The sequence below is a fragment of the Danio rerio genome, chromosome 7 (assembly GCF_049306965.1).
Source record: "Danio rerio strain Tuebingen ecotype United States chromosome 7, GRCz12tu, whole genome shotgun sequence".
In the NCBI taxonomy this organism is placed as follows: domain Eukaryota; kingdom Metazoa; phylum Chordata; class Actinopteri; order Cypriniformes; family Danionidae; genus Danio; species Danio rerio.
The window spans coordinates 64,022,939-64,045,341 of NC_133182.1; the positions used below are offsets into that span (position 1 = coordinate 64,022,939).

General features: G+C 33.2%; 2 protein-coding genes across 2 annotated transcripts in view; both read right to left on the bottom strand.

The window, feature by feature from the left end:
- LOC141375164 (uncharacterized) overlaps positions 1-22,403 on the bottom strand; it is a 340,778-nt gene that overhangs the window by 150,382 nt on the left and 167,993 nt on the right. The gene's annotated exons all lie outside the window — the stretch shown is intronic.
- Positions 396-22,403, bottom strand: part of rell1 (RELT like 1) — a 49,261-nt gene continuing 27,253 nt past the window's right edge. Inside the window, exons 3-7 of the mRNA NM_001201360.1 lie at positions 18,174-18,248; positions 15,631-15,682; positions 5,043-5,288; positions 3,940-4,075; positions 396-1,677 (exon numbers count right to left, since the gene is read on the bottom strand). Of these exons, the coding sequence (NP_001188289.1) occupies positions 1,645-1,677; positions 3,940-4,075; positions 5,043-5,288; positions 15,631-15,682; positions 18,174-18,248 (542 nt within the window). The 3' untranslated portion in view covers positions 396-1,644. The remainder of the gene's footprint in view (positions 1,678-3,939; positions 4,076-5,042; positions 5,289-15,630; positions 15,683-18,173; positions 18,249-22,403) is intronic.

Genomic DNA, 22,403 nt, shown 5'->3' on the forward strand with positions numbered 1-22,403 from the left:
AAATATATGAAGTAAAAAACAGACAATGTTTAATAAAGAAATAGAAAGTTATAGCAATAAAAATAAATGTATAAAACATTCAAAACTTTATATAAGTTTAAAAATTATATATAATTTGTATCATATAAATATATAAATTAAATCTAATTATAAATAAACATTTTTTTTTCAAATATATGCATGCCTGTATTTATATATACACACAATATAAATATACACCGTACACAACAAAATGGTGCATAAAGAAAGGAAAGCGAGTATCCTAAAGGTGGTTTGTCAAGCCCACTCACCTGCAGTGTAGCAAATACACAAGTCGGCTGTGTGTGAGGAAAAGATCTGCTTTGGATTAAAATTAAGATTTTCAGATAATAAATCAGAAAATAAAAAACAAATAATCCAGTTTGTGTTTAATCTTTTTAATGTATAAATTCTTGGTACAAAATATTCAGTAAAATATAACAGCACATTCTCACTCGTTACATTTCTTTCAATTCTTCTGTTTACACATTTTCAACATTTCTTTATTTCTTGGCAATTTCAGAAGTAAACATCCTTGAAGTGAATATTTCTCTACATGTTAACAAGGTTAAGGCTTCCTTTTTAATAATTTAATATTTGAACAGGAGGGCTGAGGGCATCTCAAATCAGACTAATCATTCCAGCACTTCACCAAGCTCAAGAAATGAGCTAGAAAACCTCATTGAGTAAACAGAAACAAGGCAAAACATACTCAATAATAACAACAACAATATATATTACAGAATAGAAAATTAAAAAGCAAAACATATTTAAAAAGTCATCTTTATATTTATTGAAAATTTGCTTTGGTTAAAACACTCTTTTTTTTTTTTACTATTAAGAACTATTAAAAGTCCTTTTTGTCCTTATTGCCTAAAAGTGGCATTAAAGCAAGGACACTTTGAGGTACCATACACAATTTTCCTCTCCATAGATTATAAGAATATAGTGAAGGATACAGTTATCTTGTTTACGGCTGACGTTATATTATTATATGTGCTACAGACATGGGGAAGCATCTGAATGCGGTGCCGTTTTAAACATGCAAGCTATATCCAATCATGAAACTAAGTTTAACATTTTTACACCAATGAGTGTTTAATAGACTAGTGTAACCATCACAGTGCTCTGACCTAGACATCAACCAGCTAATTCCTGCTCAATTAAGGTGTTTAGGTTTATAAATTAATCTATTAAACATGCATAGATTTACCAAAAAAGTGAAAATGTTTATTAGTGACAAGATGTAACCCAACACATTTAAGACGATGACAGGTTAAAAGAAGTTTGATCTAGATTGTAACCAGTGAGAAATTTCATGGTTTTTCCATGTTTTTCACAGCTTGCAATTAAAAAAAGAAACCTTTTAAACATAGCTTCCCACTTCCCGGAAGTAATGCAGAGAGGAACATGGCGTTGTTTTCAGACCACGGCGCCTGCTTGGATTAACCATTGACACGCTCCAAGGCATTAACAAGCTCAAATTGTGCCATCCACCTCTGATAATGACAACAGGATGTTTGAGAAAGGAGCGTTGGCATGGTGACAGGTTAATGTATGTAAAATGGCTTCTGCGGTCTTTCCATGATTGACACTTTAAATGAAAGAAGGGTTCGCTGCCATCTTTCAGTTTTCATGCTCCTCTATGACGTCAATTTTCTAAAGAGAGTCGATAAAAAAAAAAACATACATAAAATGTTCATTGTTTTTGATCAATAATTTAGCACTGAATGAAACAATATTTCTCCGTTACTGTTGTAAGGAAATAGTCCACCTTCATGTGAAATAAACAACTTAAAATGACATGCACTGCTAATGAAATTGCACATTTAACCTAAGAAAATTAACCAAATAACAATTGATGGGTCCACAACATCAGGCTATTTGTCCTGCAAAGCAATTATTAGCACTTGAGAAGCATTGGAGCCACATTGTTTAATTAAGGGTTTTTCAAACTGTCGGGCGCGCCCCACCAGGGGGGCACCAGCACCTATTAAGGTGGGGTCCCGAGACATTGAGGCGTGCACTCGAATAAATTATGATGATGATTTTTATGCGTTCATTAGAGGGAGTATTATGGTTAACATTAGCTTCACTTCTAACTATTAGCACCTGTAGAGGTAATGTGTTCTAGTAAAATATATACAAACAAAATGAACCGGGTGCTTTTTAAAACTAATGACGGTGAATAAAAGTAAAACCGGTGAGCCGTCTGACAAAAAAAGTGCCCCTCTGAATCAAATCAGCAGAATGCCCTTCTGGATCTCTTACTTTGAAGACTTCTGACTATGTTTACATGGACATCAGCAATTGTTATTTGCCTTTATCTGAATTAGACAATAATAGAATTACGTGAGGTGCTTTTAGAATGTTGCATCACCAGGTTATTCACGTTTCCTGCAGAGTCTCATGTAATTTTGGGTGTTTTATCTTCAATTTCTTGAGTTTAACTGTAGTTCGGCAGTTTCATTCATATCCCCGTGACAAACTGGGGTATTTGCAAGAATATGAACTGGTAGAAGTGTGTTGGTTTTATTGATACCACACGTTGAATGGAAAAAAAAATTAGAATAATTTGCATTTCGCGATTTGTGCGCGCGGTCCTTGGATCTGGTCTCAAAATGCAGTGAAAATTCCTACATGTCGGTAATAGTTTGATTGCGGTGTTTACTTCAATAAAGCCACCAATATCTGCATATTCCACGTCTTAATTCCATTTCCGTTTAGTTCAGCTATGACTTTAGTCAAAAAAGAGTAATCAAAAATCACTGTTTACATGCTGACTCTTAATCAGAGTATTGTCTTAATCATACTAAAATCGTATTAAAGTATTGTTGCCCATGTAAACTTACTCAATGTTTGACTAAACCAAACAATCAGGGCTTTGAGAACTTAGCTTTGCGAAGCAGCATTTTCTGTATATACGTACATCAAAAGCAACTATGCTATGGCTCATGCTTATTGACAATGGAAGATGATTTACGGTTAGTCGTGTCAGGTATTTAACCACAGATAAGCATGTTGTCCTCACATAAACAGACTCAGACATCATACTGAATAAGGTAAGCTATATATTTATGTTTCAATGTAATTAATTCTACGCACTTTAAACACAGTAAGTAATATGTGATTGATGTTTGCGCATGCATTATAATTTTGGCTCGAGGGAGGGTCCCTGGGGGGGGCGCGAGTGAAATTGGACAGACTTGGGGGGGGGGGGGGGGGGAGGGGGGAGGGGGGTCTTAAAGTTTGAAAACCCCTGATTTAACTGATGGACCCATGTCAAATCATTCATTCATTTTCTTTTCAGCTTAGTCCCTTTATTAATCTGGAGTCGCCACAATGGAATAAACCGCTTACTTATTCAGGATATGTTTTACGCAGCATATTTCCTCACTGGGAAACATCCATACACACTCATTCACTACAGCCAGTTAAGCTTACCCAATTCACCTATACCACATGTCTTTGGGCTTGTGGGGGAAATGCACAGGAAAACAGGAAGAACATGCAAACTCCACACAGAAATGCCAACTGACTCAGCTGAACCAGCGACCTTGCTGTGAAGCGATCATGCTACCCAGGGTGCAGCCATGACACCCCATTTGAAATCAGATTTTATTTATTACAATAAAACCCCACCAATTCTTTCTTCTTCATATTAATATTGTGGTAGTCCAGGGATGCCATCTGTTGTAGACATGAATATTCAAAGACATTTTTTCAACCTTTGGCAGTCATAAAATGTAAATAATGCAATAGATGACCATCACCTCATCTTTTAAAATGTGTGAAGCTCTCATGCAGACAACTGAAAAAAATATGATGGCCTCAGGGCATAAAAAACACCTTGGTAGGACACAACTTTGAGGAAGCATATTGAGGGATCAGTTATCTTTCTTCCACAGTAAAAGCACTTACCGGTAGCTGTAAGACTGGGGTGTGTTCAGGGGGGTGTGTACTGGCAGGTGAAGGGGAAACACTACCATTGGGCTCAGTGATCAGCAACGTCCGCCTTTCCCGTGCAGTTTTGGGGTCGCACTTTGTAACCCTGAATCTACATAAAAAAAAGAGGGATGTAATAGGAGCCATGTAATGTCTCCACAAAAAGCCCAGACGAAGTCATTTGTGTTATACATATGAATGAGCCAAAAGCATTTAATTCAATAATTTCATTTATTAATTAACCTTCAATTTTCAGTGTTTTAAAAGTAATGATTGCCACAAGATGGTAACAGAGACAGCATTATAAGCCCTTACTGGAGAACTGTGTAACATTTTTTAAATACATTTTGTGTTGTAAATTATTATGTAAAGGGGTTGCTCCAAACGTTGTTCAAACGAACAATGCAATTAACGTAAAAAGCTGATTGGAGAAGTGGGAAAATGCATGAAGAAGTGGCAGCATTAATGGCAGCAAAAACTCAAAACACATGAAAACAAGCAACTACAATTAAAACAGATTAAAGAATAGTCAACGAGGTAAAAATAGAGTTAATAATACTAATAATGGTATGAGGATAATTCTTGTGCTGTGGCATTCAGCCCATTTACAGTTTACTAGGGATCATGGATGACTTTGAATAAAATAAAATAAAAAACAGAAATAGATTATGTTTCCCTATGCCAAAGAGGAAATGGCCCAGAAATGGGTGTTTCAACAAGACTCCGTTTTATTGAGGTAAGGGAGTGGCCAGCTCAATACACTGACCTCAACCAAATTGAAAAACTGTTAAGTGACATTAAAAATGCAGTATCTAAATCAAAATTCCATTTTGTTATTAACAGATTATTATCGCATATAGAAACTATAAAATCATTAACTTGGATTTAGAGCTCTGCATTTGAGCCCTAGGCCTTAGATTTAAGGCCCGTGCAGGCCTCAATTTGGATTTAGAATTGAATGTTCCCACTATATTTGACATATGGAAATAAGTCACTTAAAAGCATTAGCACTTAATACTTACAATACAACTGTACATTTGCATATCTGATAATACATGCAAGATCTGTCTGTCACATACCTGCCCACAGAAAGCACTGTGACCTCTCCTACATGACTGCGTCTGTCCAGTTTCTTGCTGGATGAGCGTCTCAACAGAGGCCATTTTTTCTGGTTGCAGCGGTGGCAGATGTTTTTATGTCCGCTTATTCCTCCGATGGTGTGCAGGTGATTACAGGTGTGTTTGGCTGCAGTGGGTGGCAACCCTGGTGCTGCAGGGCTCTCTGGGCTGGTGGGTGTGTTTGGAGTGGTGGGTGTCACAGGCCCACTGTTGGAAATCGAAAACAACAACAAAACACAGAATTACTATCAAGTGTACAAATGACCTACTTCCAGCTGCCAAATTATGTTAACGCATAGTACGCTTTAGTGACCAATAATTTTATTGACCCAAACATGCTAATATTTTATTTTATTTTTTTATATTATATATTAAATATAACTTAAATATAAAATAACTTTGTTCTCTAAGCACACAGTTAGTGTAGGCATAGGCTTAAGCCCTGTCATGGCAGCACTTATATTACAGCATAAGAAAATCATATAATAGCAATCCATACATTTTTAAAGACCCAAAATCTGTTCAGTAAACCACTGTTGTACAAACCAATTTGAAAACCTGAGGTCTGGATCAAAACTGTGTGTGTGTGTGTGTGTGTGTGTGTGTGTGTGTGTGTGTGTGTGTGTGTGTGTGTGTGTGTGTGTGTGTGTGTGTGTGTGTGTGTGTGTGTGCTGAGCTCACTTTTACACCCCTTAACAAGAGGATGAAAGAATGCATTTTACATTGGAAATGGTTACTCCCTTCACAGGTGTTATATTATGAAAAGTCACATTGCAATATTTTGTATTTCTGCAATATGTTTTGCAACTACAACTTCATCAAATGACTTAAATATCTCTATTTAAATAAATTAAACCTTTAAATAACGATGAGCAGTGTTTTTGTAGGGAGGTGTATGCACACAAAGTTAAAATCACAAGATACATAAACAGAATGGAGTGAATACATAAATGAAATAATCAGAGTATTACAAGTAGTTTGACAAATTCAGGCACAGAACAATTAATAATAATAATAATAATAATAATAATAATAATAATAATAATAGTAGTAGAATAATCAAATGCAAAACAACACTGTATAGTCTTCACATAAATAATTAAATAAAGTTATTCTTTGCTGAGGCTACAAATGATAAAATTTCAGTCCCACATTATAATAAGTGCAATTAATTACTAGGTAATTGCATCAAAAAATATCTACAATTAGGGCTGGACGATATGATCTCATATTTTGAAAACCATATATCATCTTTTCTGTAAATTCAAATCAATGAAAAGTTCATATACATTGACCACATGGGAAAGACTATTTTTCTTTTCTTTTTTTTTTTTTTGCATTTCAAAGTATATGCTCAAAAATCTACCCACTCCACTAGACATGGGACGATATCCAGTCTCAAGGTATGAAAAACCACGGTTTGAAAAAAAAAAAAAAAAGTCAAGGTTTTAAAACCGCAAATATTTCTGTTATACCTTTTCTACAGTATATGTAAGTTTTTTTTTATGTTTTCTCTAAATGTGTTATAAAGAAATTGGTGTTTTTGAAATAATGTTAATAAAGACAGCAGAAGTTAATGATTTATCTTAATTATTTAGCTTACCATATTTACTGTTCCAAAACATTTTAAACGTTTCCTAAAATGAAATGTTTTTTTGTTCAATGAGGGAAAAGTTTTTTTTTTTCCCAGACATTTAAAAAGAATATATTTCAGAGCCGTAATCACAATACCATAATACTGAGATATTTTTATCCACCATCAACACCAGTGTCAGCTTGACATGACATCACCAAGACAATGGATATGATATGTTTATGACTTGGTAATGTCAAGTTTCATAAAGATATCTCAAACAGTGTCATCTTTGCATTATAATGACATGACGCTTAATGGCAGTTGTCATAAGCATGTATAAAATCTCTAGTTTTATAAAAATGTCATAACAACCCTTTCATTTAAAGTGTTCCTATTTTGCAGTGATTTCTGGTCAACCATCCAGCGATGTGACTATTGCAGATACAATGACACCATTGCATTGTTAATGCAGAAAGATATACTGTGCAGTCCTAGCTAAATGCAGCAGAAATACAGCATTTACTTCAAAAGGGCAACTCTCTGCCCTGCTGCTTTATCTGTCCTTCTATTCTGCCTACTTAAAAAATAAATAAATAAATAAATCCATTGGTCTCTTATCGGTCTTCATTACACTGCAGGATGTTGTTCTGCTCTGTGTGCATATGCGTGTGTGTCTCACTCAAGAGGCAGAGGAAAGCAGGACATATACTTGAAATGCCACCTGCAAATGGGGCTAAGAAGAATATAAGGGAAGAAAAAAAAAAAAACACTTGTGCAGAAACGTTACATAAAAAGAAGATGCTGTGTGCTCAGCAATGAAGAGCGTGACATTGGTTTATCTGATCCTTTATAAACATTAATCGGAAAAGAGCCTTAATGCAGTCATTACAGGTCAAGGTTATGATGGTTGGCATGATCCCATTAGCCCCTGCTGGTCAAAGTCATAACTACACCATCTAACTGCAAATGTAGTGAGGGAATTTCTGTATTACTGGCGATTATGTAGCAACACAAAACAATGAAATTATTATGATGAGAATATCAACTAACATATTCAGTGTATGTTCAGAAATATTAGCATTTTGAACTTGAACTGACTGAATAGCAACATCGCCTTCTGCAGCTGAATTGAGATTTTTTTTACACTATTAAAACAGTGGATAATAAAATGTTGGAATACAAAGAATATCTAACTTTTTTTATTACAGTAATTAGTCATTTGTAATATAATTAAGTTTGTAGGAATATACTGTGGAACAAAAAGTGAAGGGTTATTTTAAAATCCAATAAACATTCAGAATGGCCAAATGTTGACATGCAGGACTAATAAACAAATCCATACAATATTATAATCCTTTTTAATCAAATTTGCACCAAATAATGCTTGAAAAAACATAGAACTAATGTTTTGAGGACAATTACTTATTTACAACACATTTGGAATTGATAGCATTTTAGCAAGTTATATATATATATATATATATATATATATATATATATATATATATATATATATATATATATATATATATATATATATATATATATATATATATATATATATATATATATGTTCATTTAGTAATTCTCTTTCTTTTCTGGAACAATGCTGTAATTTAAATTCATGCTATTGTTTAAAAACAACATCTTTCAGATAAGAAAGAATGTGTAGCATGTAAACAACTCATGTACTACTATGGCTTATAGAAAAAGCATACTATAAATATACAGGGTGGGCCATTTATATGGATACACCTTAATAAACCTTAATAAAAGAAAAAAACAATGGTGTACTTCAGTTTTAAACGTATTCTTTCATTAGTTATTTATATACTAATGTGCAACAAACAGGACGTTAATATCACCAACCATTTCCATTTTATTAAGGTGTGTCCATATAAATGGCCCACCCTATATAGTATTAGGTAACTAATAATTAGGTTGACTTTACAATAAAAGTCAGCATTAGTTAACACTACTGTAAGTACTGCATTAACTAACAAACATTAAAGAAGACCTTATTGCATTCATTGACCCAGTATTTATTGTAAAAAAAAATAAAATAAAATACTGCTGTTAGATTTTTGTTGGTTAGATTATTAAGTAACGTTATCTTGATGCAACAACTGTGAAATAGAGATGCTTCGGATTAACTAAGGGGGAAAAAGAAACATAGAATACATGCTGTGTTTAGATTTCTCTCCTGCTGTTCTGAAATATGCACTGAATCATAACTTCAAAACCTGAGATCTGTAGCAAATTGTTATTTCTGTGCACCGTTACAACCCATAAAATGTATAGTTGCTCAGCTCAACCACCCATTATAGGTGGATAGAAGAGTGCATTTAACACCGGAAAAAGAACATTGGAATTGAGAAACTGCAATGCTTCTGGGAATTACGATGCTGTGCATTGTTGAGTTGCAGAAAAAATATATATAATCTTTGTATTGCTTTCTTTCTGATCCTTAAATTAAAAAGGAGAGGTTTCCAATTATAGTTCCAGAACATCAAGAGCAGTAGGAGACTCTTTATTTTGCTATGGATTTTTTTTTTTAATGCAGGCTTTTCAAAGTGAAAGAAATTATAGGTGATTATATTGAAAAAAATAATGAGTGCAAATGTTTTTACCATGAGCCACACTATTGTTTTATCCATTACAGATTTGATATGTACTGAATATTTACATGTTTTAACTAAAATCATTTACATAATCATTCACCATTATTATATTGCTAACTTTACAAAAAGGTTGTATTAGTCAATGCAATTACTAACATGAACAAACTATGAACATTGTATTTGTTCATGTTTGTTAACATTAGTTAATGAAAAATAAGTTTTTCATTATTAGTTTGACTCTCAGTGCATTAATAAAAAAAAAAAAACAGTATTTATATTTTAATAAGGCACTAGTGAAATGTTGATCATTAATTTATCATTAATGATGTTCATGTATTGTTTACTTGTAGTTCAAGTTTAAATAACATTAACTAATAAGACTCTATTGTTAAGTGTGACCATGAAATTGAAACATAATAAACTAGTCCCAATTCACGTTTTTCCAAAAAAAAAATAAATAAAAGAATAAATAAAAAATAAGGCACAACTTAAATCCCAGCTTTAATTATGTGGATATGGTTTTAAAATTTGGACTGAGGAGTTTCATGGCAAAAACCCTACTTTTTCACACCTGCCTATATAGACTATTTAACGCTTGTGTGTTTTTGTTTTAACTACTCCAGCATCTTCAAGTAATATTGAATTACTTATAAAAAATAATAATACATAAAATGAAAATAAAAATAAAGAAATAAAATCTTAATAAAATCTTTTTTTTTAATTTACACTAAAATTATATTCGATTAAAACCTGAGATCTGTGGCAACACGTTATTGTTGTGCACCGTTACACCCCCATATGATGTATAGTTGATCAGCTCAACCACACATTAAAGGAGGATTTAATTTCAATTATTAAACGATGGTAGAGACACTCCACTGAAGACACCCATTATATACACTATTTAATTTCATAATTTTGTTTGTTAAGCGCAAAGATGTTTTGAAACTATTTCTAAATTCAGTTCTAGTATCAGCAAATAGTCACCTTAGAATTATAAGGTTCTATCTGACATTTTTGTCAAAATTGAGTTACTGACATATTCTTATTAATTGACAACTTATTTACTTTATGGGATTTTTTTTTTGTCAGTTGGCATGTGTGTGTGGAGTGTACATGTTCTCCCTATATTCATGTGGGTTTCCTCTGGGTGCTTCGATTTCCCCCACAAGTCCACAGACAAGCGCTATAGGTAAATTGGGTAAGCTACATTGTACGTAGTGTGTGTGTGTGAGTGTGTGTGTGTGTGTGTGTAAACGAATGTGTATGGGTATTTCCCAATGATGGGTTGCAGCTGGAAGGGCATCCACTGTGTAAAACATATGCTGGATAAGTTGGCAGTTCATTCTATGGTGACCCCGGATTAATAAAAGGGGCTAAGACGAAAAGAAAATGAACGAATGAATTAAATAATCACCAAGCCATCACAAGTTGAAGTATCTTTGGTGTATAAATTGCAATTTATTTGGTCTCTGACAGGCTCAAACACTTTTGGTTGAATTTCAGCAGTTACCATTTGTCAAAATCAGTGTTTTGACAGGTGAGAGGAAACGGATTTGAATATGCAAAACCTTCAGCCAATCATTGCAATGGACAATAACTTTCAAGTCTAGAATGTAGCACAAATGTCAAAACAAGGTGCTCTGAAGAGAGGGTCAAAACAGGTTTTAAAATAGTGCTCTAGAATAATAATGACTTTCTTTCCTTCTTTCTTTCTTTCTTTCTCTTTTTTTTTCTTTTAAGCCTTGCTAACTATCAGAGAACAAACATTACAACATTAAAAAAAGTTCAAAGCACTTTTGAACACAAAAGTAAAAATTGTGACAAATGTTGCAAACATTAAACCATTGACTACTATCATTTTTGTTTTTCAGCTTTAATAAATGGTTCTGTAGTATTTTTTATCGTTACTTAATATTAATCAATGTGGTTAACTAATATTGCCAAATAGAGTCTTGTTGTAAAGTGGTATTTAGTTTGAACTTGATAAAAAATAACTACATATGCATATAAAATTATTAGAATAGTTAGTAGCAGCTACTTTTTCTACTCACTTTTTTTTATGGTAGTTTAATCTATATTATAGGAGTACCTTGCAGCTCAGACAGCAACCTTTTTAAAAGTAGCTTCAATAATGTGCAAAAAAATCTTTCCCTTAAAGTAGCTGGGTTTACCTGACTAAAGAAATGTTTGAGTGACAGATTTCTCCATCCATCCTATTATAAGCTCCATCCTAGTCTTCTCCTGTCCGGTATGTTCCTCAGTAAGTGGCGAATGAATCGCACAATCACACTTCATTCTGAGAACCACTCACTTTCTCATCCCTCAAGTCCTAATAACTCCTTTCTTCATAACATTTATTGCTATAGTCTACACCTTTCACCTTTCTCTGCTCTTCCCTTCAGTCTCTCTGTGTCGTCTCAGACTGCAGGATGGAAATTCACTCTGCTAGAGTCTCTCAGACTGTTCTGTATAAGCAGTGGAGTGACCTGATTGTTCAACCCAAATCTCTTCACATGAATGCTCAGATTAACTGTAAAACATACAACACACATACAGACACACAGACAACAAGGACATCTGGGGAGATGGACGGTTAAAAGGAATTCCCAAAATGAGAATTCTGTCATTGTTTGCTCCCTAGAGAGACTTGAAGAAAATGCCGGCTGAGCTTTTCCACTGAATGGAGATTGAAAAAGCATAAATGAAAGAACATCCTCTGAAATATAGGTGCAAAAATAAAATGAGTACCTTTCTAAAAAGGTACAATATTGTACTTTCTATAGACACTAATATGTTCCTTTCAGCTTATAATAAGCACCAAAGTGTAGTTCTAAAAAGGTCCCTGACAATAAACATAAAACTTTTTTACTTTCATGGGTGAGACTGTATATCGAAATCATTTATTAAGTTTATTCGCGAGTTCACATCAGTATTGTGTTAAAAGCTCACAGGAAAGAAAAGTTATGAATAGTGAATATTAAATGAAATTTAAGCTCTCAAAGGGATAGTACACCCAAAAAAGTTCTGCCATCATTTACCCTTTACTTTCTCTAAAGCTTTTAGAGTTTCTATCTTCTCTCAATCACAAAAGAAAATATTTAGAAGCAGGCTGGAAACTTGTATTGACTTCCATAGTCAGCTGGTTTTCAGCTTTCTTCAAATTTTTTTTATCTAATGTTTAACAGATGAAACTCAAAACTTTTATAATGATTTTGAATTTATAGTTGAAGCCTGAATGTGTGAAGTGTTTTTATCATTTTTGTTGCCTTGTAGAAAAAACCACTGTATATTTGGATTGGAATGACACAAGAATGAGTCAATGATGATGGAATATTAATTTTTCATGGTTGAACTATTCTTTTAGTGGGTGATGATGTGTAAGATTGTCAATTACATAAGGCAATTAAAACAAATATTCAAAGGGATAGTTCACCAAATAAAAAATTCTGACATGATTTACTCATATTTGAATGTTTAGTGTGAGTAGTACATGGCAGAATATTCATTTATGGGTGAACTATCCCTTGAAACATTTGAGTATGACTAAACATTTATCAGTCCTGTACCCTGAAATCGTTAAGGAAAAGGGGACAAAAAAAAAAACCTGATAGGGAAAAATACAGTCGTATCGGCTTCATTATAATCTGATGATGAACTATAAATCTATAATCCGATTTTATAGTACTGGTGAAAATAACATGAGGAAAAGAAAAAAAAACATACAGTATAGCAGGGTGGAGATCACTGCTCCACCCAGACTCCTATTCCATGGCTCCTAGGTATATGTGGATTTGAAAGTCTTCCTGGATCTAATTCTGGCTTGCAGCACTGTCAGTGATTGATGCTTTTGTGCTTCATGGTGTTTTCCTCCACAATGTGTCATATCAGACAGACAGAGGCACGTCGAGCTGCTGAAGCTATTAGAGAAGTGACAGCGCCATCTTTTGATTTGATGTGATATTACTTTATATTGGAGGCTTATAAGTCGTGGTTCACAATCACACTCTCTCAAATCATCCATGACTGTTTTACAAGAACGCAGCAATGTTGATAAACATACCAATATAATATACATAAAGAAAAAAAGAAAACATTGATTTCCAAGTTAGATTCTAAATGGACTGCAAAAAATGCCAAAATACAGGCATTGCAAATATGGAAAATTATAAAAATTATAATAATAAAAGTATTGAATACAAACAATTGTACTCATTGTAAAGTTGTATTGCTGAGAGTTGAGAAAAATAATTATAAAGTAGAAACAATTTTACAGACACAGACCAAGGCTGTGCACAGGGGGGTGGCCCGGTGGCTAGAACCCCTGCCCCTCTGCCCTCAAAGGCTTAGGTGCCCCTCTCAGGAGGCACTTGCTCTTTACTTTGCGATCGTGTTGCAGCACCTGCCCCTGTAAGGGTCTGTGCACAGGCCTGCCACAGACACACACACACAGACAGAAACACACACATAACGCCGGCAGGACTGCGCAGGGAGCGACTCCCTTCAGATTCAACACGCATAATCGCATTCATCAAATTTGCTTAAACTAAGCGTTTTAAAGTATGGCTGTATTTCACAAGGGTTCTGACATAACGCGAAGGAGATGCTTTTGTTGCGTTTAAGGAGGAAACACGTCAAACTTACTGAAACATTGGACGGCTCATGCAAAAAGGCATTGGAATGTCTTTGACAGCTTGTGACTTCATGAGTAGACTTTAAGTACATTTCTATAAGACACCAATTCTCAGATTTTATTATGTTTAAGATAATACTCTTATTAAAAGTCTACCATGTAACCAGAGATTTGATTACCTTAAAGGACCACAGTTTTTCTCTCCATTCGCCATGCGGTATCAAATTCCATTAAAACAGAAGAAGTCGCAAGTTGAAAATTAAACACCTAAAATTGCATGAAACTCTGGAGAGCCTGGTGATGCGACATTAATTGTTTTATACTGAAACTTGCCTTCAAAAAGTACTTCCTTGGTCTTATGCATATTTCTTTACATGTTTACCACAAGTCGGCCACAACAGGAAGTTAAAAAACCTGCAACTGCGTTAATTGCGTAGATTCTTTTTTAACACGTTAATTATTTCAAATTAATCGCATGTGTTAATGCACTCATTTTGACAGCACTAATATATGAGTATGTTATAAAATCTATATAAAAATGTGTGTGGGGAGGTGCATCAAATTATAGATAGCGGATGAAAAAAAGAACTTAAAATCACAACTATTCTAAATATTTATATGGATCATGTACATTATGACAGGTCTCATTTTGATGCCTTAGCTTTTATACGTAGATAGAACAGGGTCAAATTTAAGAATTTAAGACCCTTTTAAGATCATTATGAAAAAAATTTTTAGACTTATAAATAACCATTAGTGTTAGTATGTATAATGGCAAAAAAAAAAAAATAAATAAATAAATAAATAAAAAATTAATTATTTCTTAGTGACATACTTTAATGTTCCAAAATAAGAAAATTCTAGTTGTATACATTTTTTTCAACATAATATTTATTTTTTTAATGACAAGTTTAACATTGTTAAAAGTATATTTATTATGGAGACAACTACATAAATAATCTAAAATAGTATTTGTTGGCCTTTGATCCAAAGTGATAGGGTATAACGTCTGAATAACCTAATGTGTTTGTTATAAAACCTTAAGTTTCATGCCTTTTTATAAATATGATGTCAACTCCTTCTTACTTCTGTAAAGAGTTTTTGTATAAATGAAAGATAGCGTAAAGATATGTTGCTCTGCTATTATCATGAGGAACCGTGTAATTGTTGTTTTATCTTTCCCTGTGAATTGGGGAATTAAAATTTGGAAAAATTGCTGTAACAACTGCTGTCTAACTGTTGTAGATTATATCTCTTTGGAAGAAAAAAAAATTAACATCAACCTGAATATTAAAAAAAAGTTGGATTGTTGGTGACTGGATGGATGTCGGCCTGATTGGGTAGCTTTACTTAGAGGAAAATTAAGGCCTGTTTAAAATGATTTAAGACCTACAACATCATATTTCACTAAATTAAAGACTTTACGGCCTAAAATTTTGTTTTTGAAACTTAAGACTTTAAGATCCCACAGACACCCTGATAGAAAAGCATATTAAATTATTTTTGTGAAAATGTCAAATTATAGGAAATATTTATAACATGCTTTTAAAACTTTTAGATTGTGGGATTTGTGGCATGCAAAAGACAGAAAACCTGTTTAAACTACAATTTTAATTGATGCTCGAAAAAGCCCCTTTTCCTCCACCAATTTACAGCTAGTTTAGAACATTAAAACACACACATACAACACACTTAGAAAAGAAGTATGCCAGGTCTTACCCTTCAGAGTCTATACTGTCCTGAACCATGGCTTTGAGTGCATCTGAGTTGGCTGGGGAAAGACAATGAGAGAGAGTATAATTAATGAATTCCTAAATTAGCACAGAGAAGAGTCAGCAGCCTCAGATGAAGAACCACTGGCTTGACTGAAATCTACTGACTAACGAAAGCAGCTTAATACCTTCTGATGCAACAACTGCAGCACATAATCACAATAAACCAAGGGTAACTTCTTGCCATCACACACACACACCTTATAAATATTAGTGTAATTCCATTTTACAACTAGCTCACATTACTGGCCTCTCTCAAAACAGTCATTGTTGCATTACAGTGGAGTTACAGTTAAACAAAGCAGAAAAAAAAAAAAGCTGTGGTGAAATTTTTTTAAATTTTTTTATTTCAAGTTTAACAGCAGATGGCACTCTAGGCTAGTTTTTAACCGTGCACTCAAATTAGGAAGAGTACTTCTGCTTTAGGCTGAGTCATGCAAGTTGACTTATCACAAGACAATTGTAAACAGCTCACTATGAACACCTGAAAACTTTCCTAACTTTATTAATGATTATTTTTGGTTCAAGTGGTATTTGTAAGAGTATGACTGTGTTTGTAAAACATACAGTGCCATCTGCTGCTAAATACCGAGTCCGGAATCAGTTCAGGAGAGAATGGTGATGCATTTTGAATTTTTTTTTAATTCTTAGAAGAAGATGCAGAATATATATTTCTCAGACTATTTTGGCGCAGCTCTCAATGTGTTCTTTCTGTTTGGCGAGTTTTGCAATTAGAGCAAATGGCTTAAAGAAAATACTATTTCCACCTAGAGTAAACACCTTTACCTGCTATTTGCACTATTTTTGTTTTTCCTTTTCATGCGTATAGGAAATATATGGTTAGGTATACAGTATGCAAGGTTAGGTATAGAAAAAAAAATATATATATATTTAACATCTTTTGCTGGTTCCATTGTGCAAATAGCTGCTGTATGCCTTCAAACAAACAAACATCCAGACACGGGATGCCATACCAAGATATTCAACTTTAAATAGCTTATATATTCAAAGATGGCACAAAAAGTGGCAAAAAACATTGTGCAATGACTGGCAATGAAAGTGGCGTGCATTTAACAAACTTCCAGTTCCTTCCAATTACTCATCTTAAAGAGACAGTTCATGCAAAACTCTAGCATAATTTAGTCACTGTTTACTTGCCCCAATTCTGTTTGATTTTCTGCTGTTGAACAAGAAGAATGCTGGAAACTACTAATTTCCCAATGGAAGTAAATGGATACAGGTTTTTAGCTTTTTCAAAAAAACTTTGTTTTTGTGTTCAACAGAATAAAGAAAACCACTTGAGGTTGAGTAAACATCATTTTGGGTGAACAATAGTACTTTTAACCACTTTAAGAAGTCGAATAATGCACATGCAGAAATAATCCAATTTCTGACAGGATGATGTTCTAAAAGAAATTATCGTGCATGACCAGGATGGGGCATTGAAACATCAAAGATATGCATGGAAACAAAAGCATGAACTTAACCTTTTGAATTTTTTTCTTTGCTAAAGAAACACTAAAGAAAATATTTTAAAGAAAGCTAAAAACCTGTAACTGTTGACTGCCATAGAAGGGAAAACAAATACTATGGAAGTCTCAGGTTACAGGTTTTCAGCTTTCAACAAAACATATTCTGTTCAACAGAAAAAAAGAAAGTGAAACAGGTTTGGTTTAAGGGGTTATAATTTTTCAGTTTTGGATGAACTATCCCTTTAAGGACTTGACTCTGCTAAAACTATTTCAAGACTGAAGCATTTTTTTAAAATGGTAAAGCAGTTCTAGGAATAAAGATGTGCTAAATTAATTCAAGAGTATATATGAACAAAGAACTAAGAAGATACATTTTATTAACTTTGATTTCATGAGGACTTGAAAGCACATTTTATCATTTACAGCTTGATTTAACCAGACAACACCATTAGCATCAAAACTAACCCAGACAACAAATTCAAAACTTGTTTACCAAGTGTGAAAAATGTGTGTGTTTTGCAATATGCATGTATGATCAGAATTTTCAGAATTTAAACCCACAATACAAATCTTAAAGTCCAACCAAGATACCTAAATATAGAGTTACAATAAAGTCCATCAACGTGGATTCAATTGTCAACTGAATATTATTTATTTATTTATTTATTTATTTATTTATTTATATATATATTTAGGTCAGTCAAAAAAAGAAAGCTAAATATGTCTTAATAAGCCTGGTGATACACTTAGTTGTCTGTTGTGACTTCATGATGAGTCACTGCTCTGAGGTCAGCTGAGGATTGTTTACACTCCGTCACAATCAATGTAACATCATGATTAATGTGACCGACTTGTTACCACACCTCAAGTTTCCATCAGTGTAAACAGACCAGCAAAAAACGTCATAATTTCCGAGAGGTCTTACATTTTGTAATCTTGGGGTCAAGTAAATCAGTGACCAGTGATCTTTCATTAATGTGTCAAACTCATAAATCATCCAAACATTTGTATAGTTTACCTTCATTTTTCATGATGTAGTGAACAATCTGGCCCACTGTGTCTGCGTTTCCTTCACTGAAGGTGTCGTTCAGATCTGACAAAGAAAGAGCAAGAGAATAATTGTGTTAAAATCAAAATGAATAAGAATAATGCCTAAAGTGATGGTTCATGACAATATATACATGTATCTAAAATGTCTTTTAATGAACACAAAATTTGTTATTTTGAGAAATGCTGTAAACATGAAGCAACTGACATCAATAGTTAGTTAGGGGAAACAAAAAATATGAAAATCAGTAGGTATCAGTCTGTAACATTCTTGAAATTGTTTTCTTCTGTGCTTAACTGAAAGAAGAAACTCAAAAAGGTTTGGAACAAGTGGAGGGTAAGTATATGACAATAGATTTATGTTGATGAATTCTGTGGATTATATATAGAAATCAATATCAAATCAAGTGATGTAGGCTATTTAAAAAAAAAAAAATAGCACAACTTCAGCTTTTTTAGTGTTTTATTGTGTCGTCAGCTTGGAATTAGAAGGTTCTATCTGACATTTTGTCAAAAACGAGTTACTGACAATTTTATTAATTGACAACTTATTTACATTATGGGATGTTTTTAAGTTAAAATTAAGACTTTTTATTAAAAAAATGTTATACACATACTGTTTGCTATGAAATGCAAGAACTTTAGAGCTCAATATCTCAAAATCCTTCAGAATGCAGATAAAACCTTATAATTCCAAGGTGACAGTGTGTCATATGAATCGAACTGATACAACACAAAACATTAGGAGAAAGTGTGCAGCTGTTATCACAAACCAACTGTTAAGAGTTTTTGTTATTTCATGACACACAGGTGGTATGAACTAAAGATATTTGCTGACTTAACAAGATTGAGGACTAGCTCATGGTGCTAGAAAACAACAACATTTACAATACTAACAATAACTATGGTCTGTTGACATCAGTAAATGGCCTCATAAAAGGCATATAGAGATGGAAAAGCTTCCACACATACACACACCACCCATGTCCTTCCTGAATACATGCCTAGATCCCTGCTGGAAAGGACAAATTTCCTGTGTAGCATTTTCTCTCACAGCTGGGGATCCGACATGAAAATAAGCAGTTTTGTGGACATGTGACTGCTTATCTGCTTTGATTAATACATGAGTGGCAAAAAAAAGAAATCAACAAAGCATAACTACGTTGTAATGATAATGCACAATAGCAACATTAATTTAGGGACAGTTAAATTTACCAACAGACACACAATTAGTTAACCAAATGTTATTTTCAGCTTTTCACTAACTGGAACCATATTTCTAGTGTATCCATCAAGACAAAAACTAAATCTATTAAACTATAGCCAAAAATCATGCCTTATACCTTTAAAAAGTGAACTATAAGAAGGAGCAGCCATTTCTAGTTGTGTCTGCAACCATAGTGGACATTTTGAAGTGCACTAAATCAATCCCACAATGCACTCCATTATAGAGTGTACAACTCATGCACACTCCAGCTAGAAAATACCTAATATGCAATGGGTTAGCAAGCCAAATGCATTTCCACATCTGACCACAAGTTGACGACCAAAAACTTTTAGCGGTGAAAATTTTTAACTTTTTTTTTTTGCAAATTAAAATATTATTTGATTAAAGCTTTTGTACATGACAGACATCAAAATACTTTTGTTCAATACTAACAAACAACTCACAATATGTTATATAACTACTACAGGGGTACTCTGACCGAGAAAACTAAAAACTAGCTACCTGGGGGATTCATCAAGCAGAAAAAAAAAACAAAATGGCATCCCTTCTTGTGCGCAGTTTGCTCAATTTCACTTTTTTTTCATCCACTCTTTAAAAATAGACTATATTAGTGGACTGATTGTAGGGAATAATGAGTAAGGGTGCAGGGGGCGATGTGGATACAGCGATAAGAAGGGGGAAGAGACTAATTGTTTGAATAGTTTTAAGTATTAGCTTTAAAATAAAACAAGTTCTTGCAGAAATCAGACAGTGTAATCATTAATAAAAAAGTATAATAATTGTTTGCATTTATTGAAATAAATGGAAATAAAACCTCAGAGTTGAATTAAAAACTTCATTATTGGAATTTACAGTGAAAATAAATCCATTAAACAATTGATAAAATAAATTTAAATGGCATACGCATGTGATTAAATACAAATGAGCAATTCCAGCATTATGGATGTGACATTTGCAGTAAAAACTCAAAACATAAATTCACACAGAAAGTCTGTTAACATTATATTACAACTTTTGTTTATATTTTCCAGAACAACTAATCACAGAGTTACAGGAACAGAAAAATATCAATCTGTAAAATTGTTTTGTACTTTAAATGAGGAAAATAAGCATGCATTTTGGATATGACATTAAAAGTCTGCGGGTTTACAGAATACAACATACTTTGTAGCAATTCTGTTAATTAAACTGCACAAAAAAAAAAAAAAAAAAAAAAAAAAAATATATATATATATATATATATATATATATATATATATATATATATGCCAATCAAAAGGTTAAGTGATGGCTCACTATAGAACAAAAATGATTCGTTTTATTTCATTTAAAACTTTTACAACTAGAAGGAAAAAGTGTAGTTATGGATGTGACATCTCTACGTTATGGATGTGACTCATGTGAAACTGCCACTTGTGTGACTTTGGTAAATCAAATGGAATAGTTTGAAAAAAATTGACAGATTCATTTTTCAGTATTTCTAAAGTACTGTAAAATACTTGTTTACACAAAAAAAACCCAGAAAGAGTTTTTGTATTTTTGTGAAAACTTTATTTTTTCATAGCAAGGTTGACATTTGCTTGGAATTGCTCAAATACAGCTTAGGCATGGACTTGCACAGATTACCATTATTTACACTACCGCAACCACTATACCACCACTACTACTAATTCTGCTACTGCTACTACTACTACTACTACTACTACTACTACTACTAATAATAATAATAATAATAATAATAATAATAATAATATAGTATAAATAATAATATATAACAATATGTAGTGCATAATTCAGTGAGACATGGGTGGATACAAAGATCTGAAGACAAACAAAAAGACAGAGAAAGAAAGAGACAGGGCTGTGCCAGTTTGAACAAGTCCACACACTTTTACATTTCCTAGAATTCAGCACCACGTCAACATTACTAGCAAAAAAAAAATATATATATATAAAAAAAAAAGTCACCATAAAGACTTGCATTCAATCAGAAAAGTTAACTACAAATAAAAACACAAAAGTCATTTCAGAAATAGCATTGTAGATCCTTGAGCAAAAATGAGAACATGATAAAATAAATTCAATGTTGGCCAATTTCCTGGAGCCGAAACCCCACCTTATCAGTAGCGTAAATAAACTAAAGCTGTTTTAACCCATTTTTGCCTTCGTGACATTTAAAACAAAGTGAGAACAATGCCAAACAATTTGTATCAGTGTGACCAAGCAAGTTCTTAACCATTAGGTGTGTCAAGCTGAATGTCTCTATTGCTGTATAAAAAAAAAAAAAAAAAAAAAAAAAAAAACACACATAACTTTGCTCCCCAAGATGCGTGACGTACTGGACCAGATGTACAGAACAGTGCACACCTTACCTTGTATTATAACTCAATAGAGCGGCTTTATGCGATTACGCCTTTTCTAAAAGATCATGATTTCTGCTTGGTGATTAAGACTGAAAAAGAAACCCAGGCCATAAATTATTTATTCCAGAGAGAGTGAGACAAAGCACAACCAAATAAGACTTTCATAGAAATTCAGTCAAGAGAATAAAGCATTTGTTTTTTAAAGTAACTATTCAAAATTCACTGCCCCTAAAAAAATTAACAGGGAACACTCTACATCCGTAAAGCCACTCACAAAAGGAAAATTAGTAATATTTATAAGGCCAAAAAAAAACTAACTTCCTTAAAGAGTGGTCCACTACGATATCAGATTTAAAATTTTAGTTGATGTGTAATGTAGCTGAGTGAACATAAAGAACATCTCTGAATGCAAGACGCTCAAAGTTTAATGCAAAGGGAGACATTGGGTTTTATAGAGTTAGCTTAGCAAAGCCTTCAGAGAACGAAGTTTGGGGACTACAAAAAAACATCCAGGCTAATGAGATCACAAGAGCTTCCGGTTAAGCACATTCATCAGGTGCACACACCCTGGCTGCACAGCGAAGTGGCGTGAGCATAGGCACTGTAATGC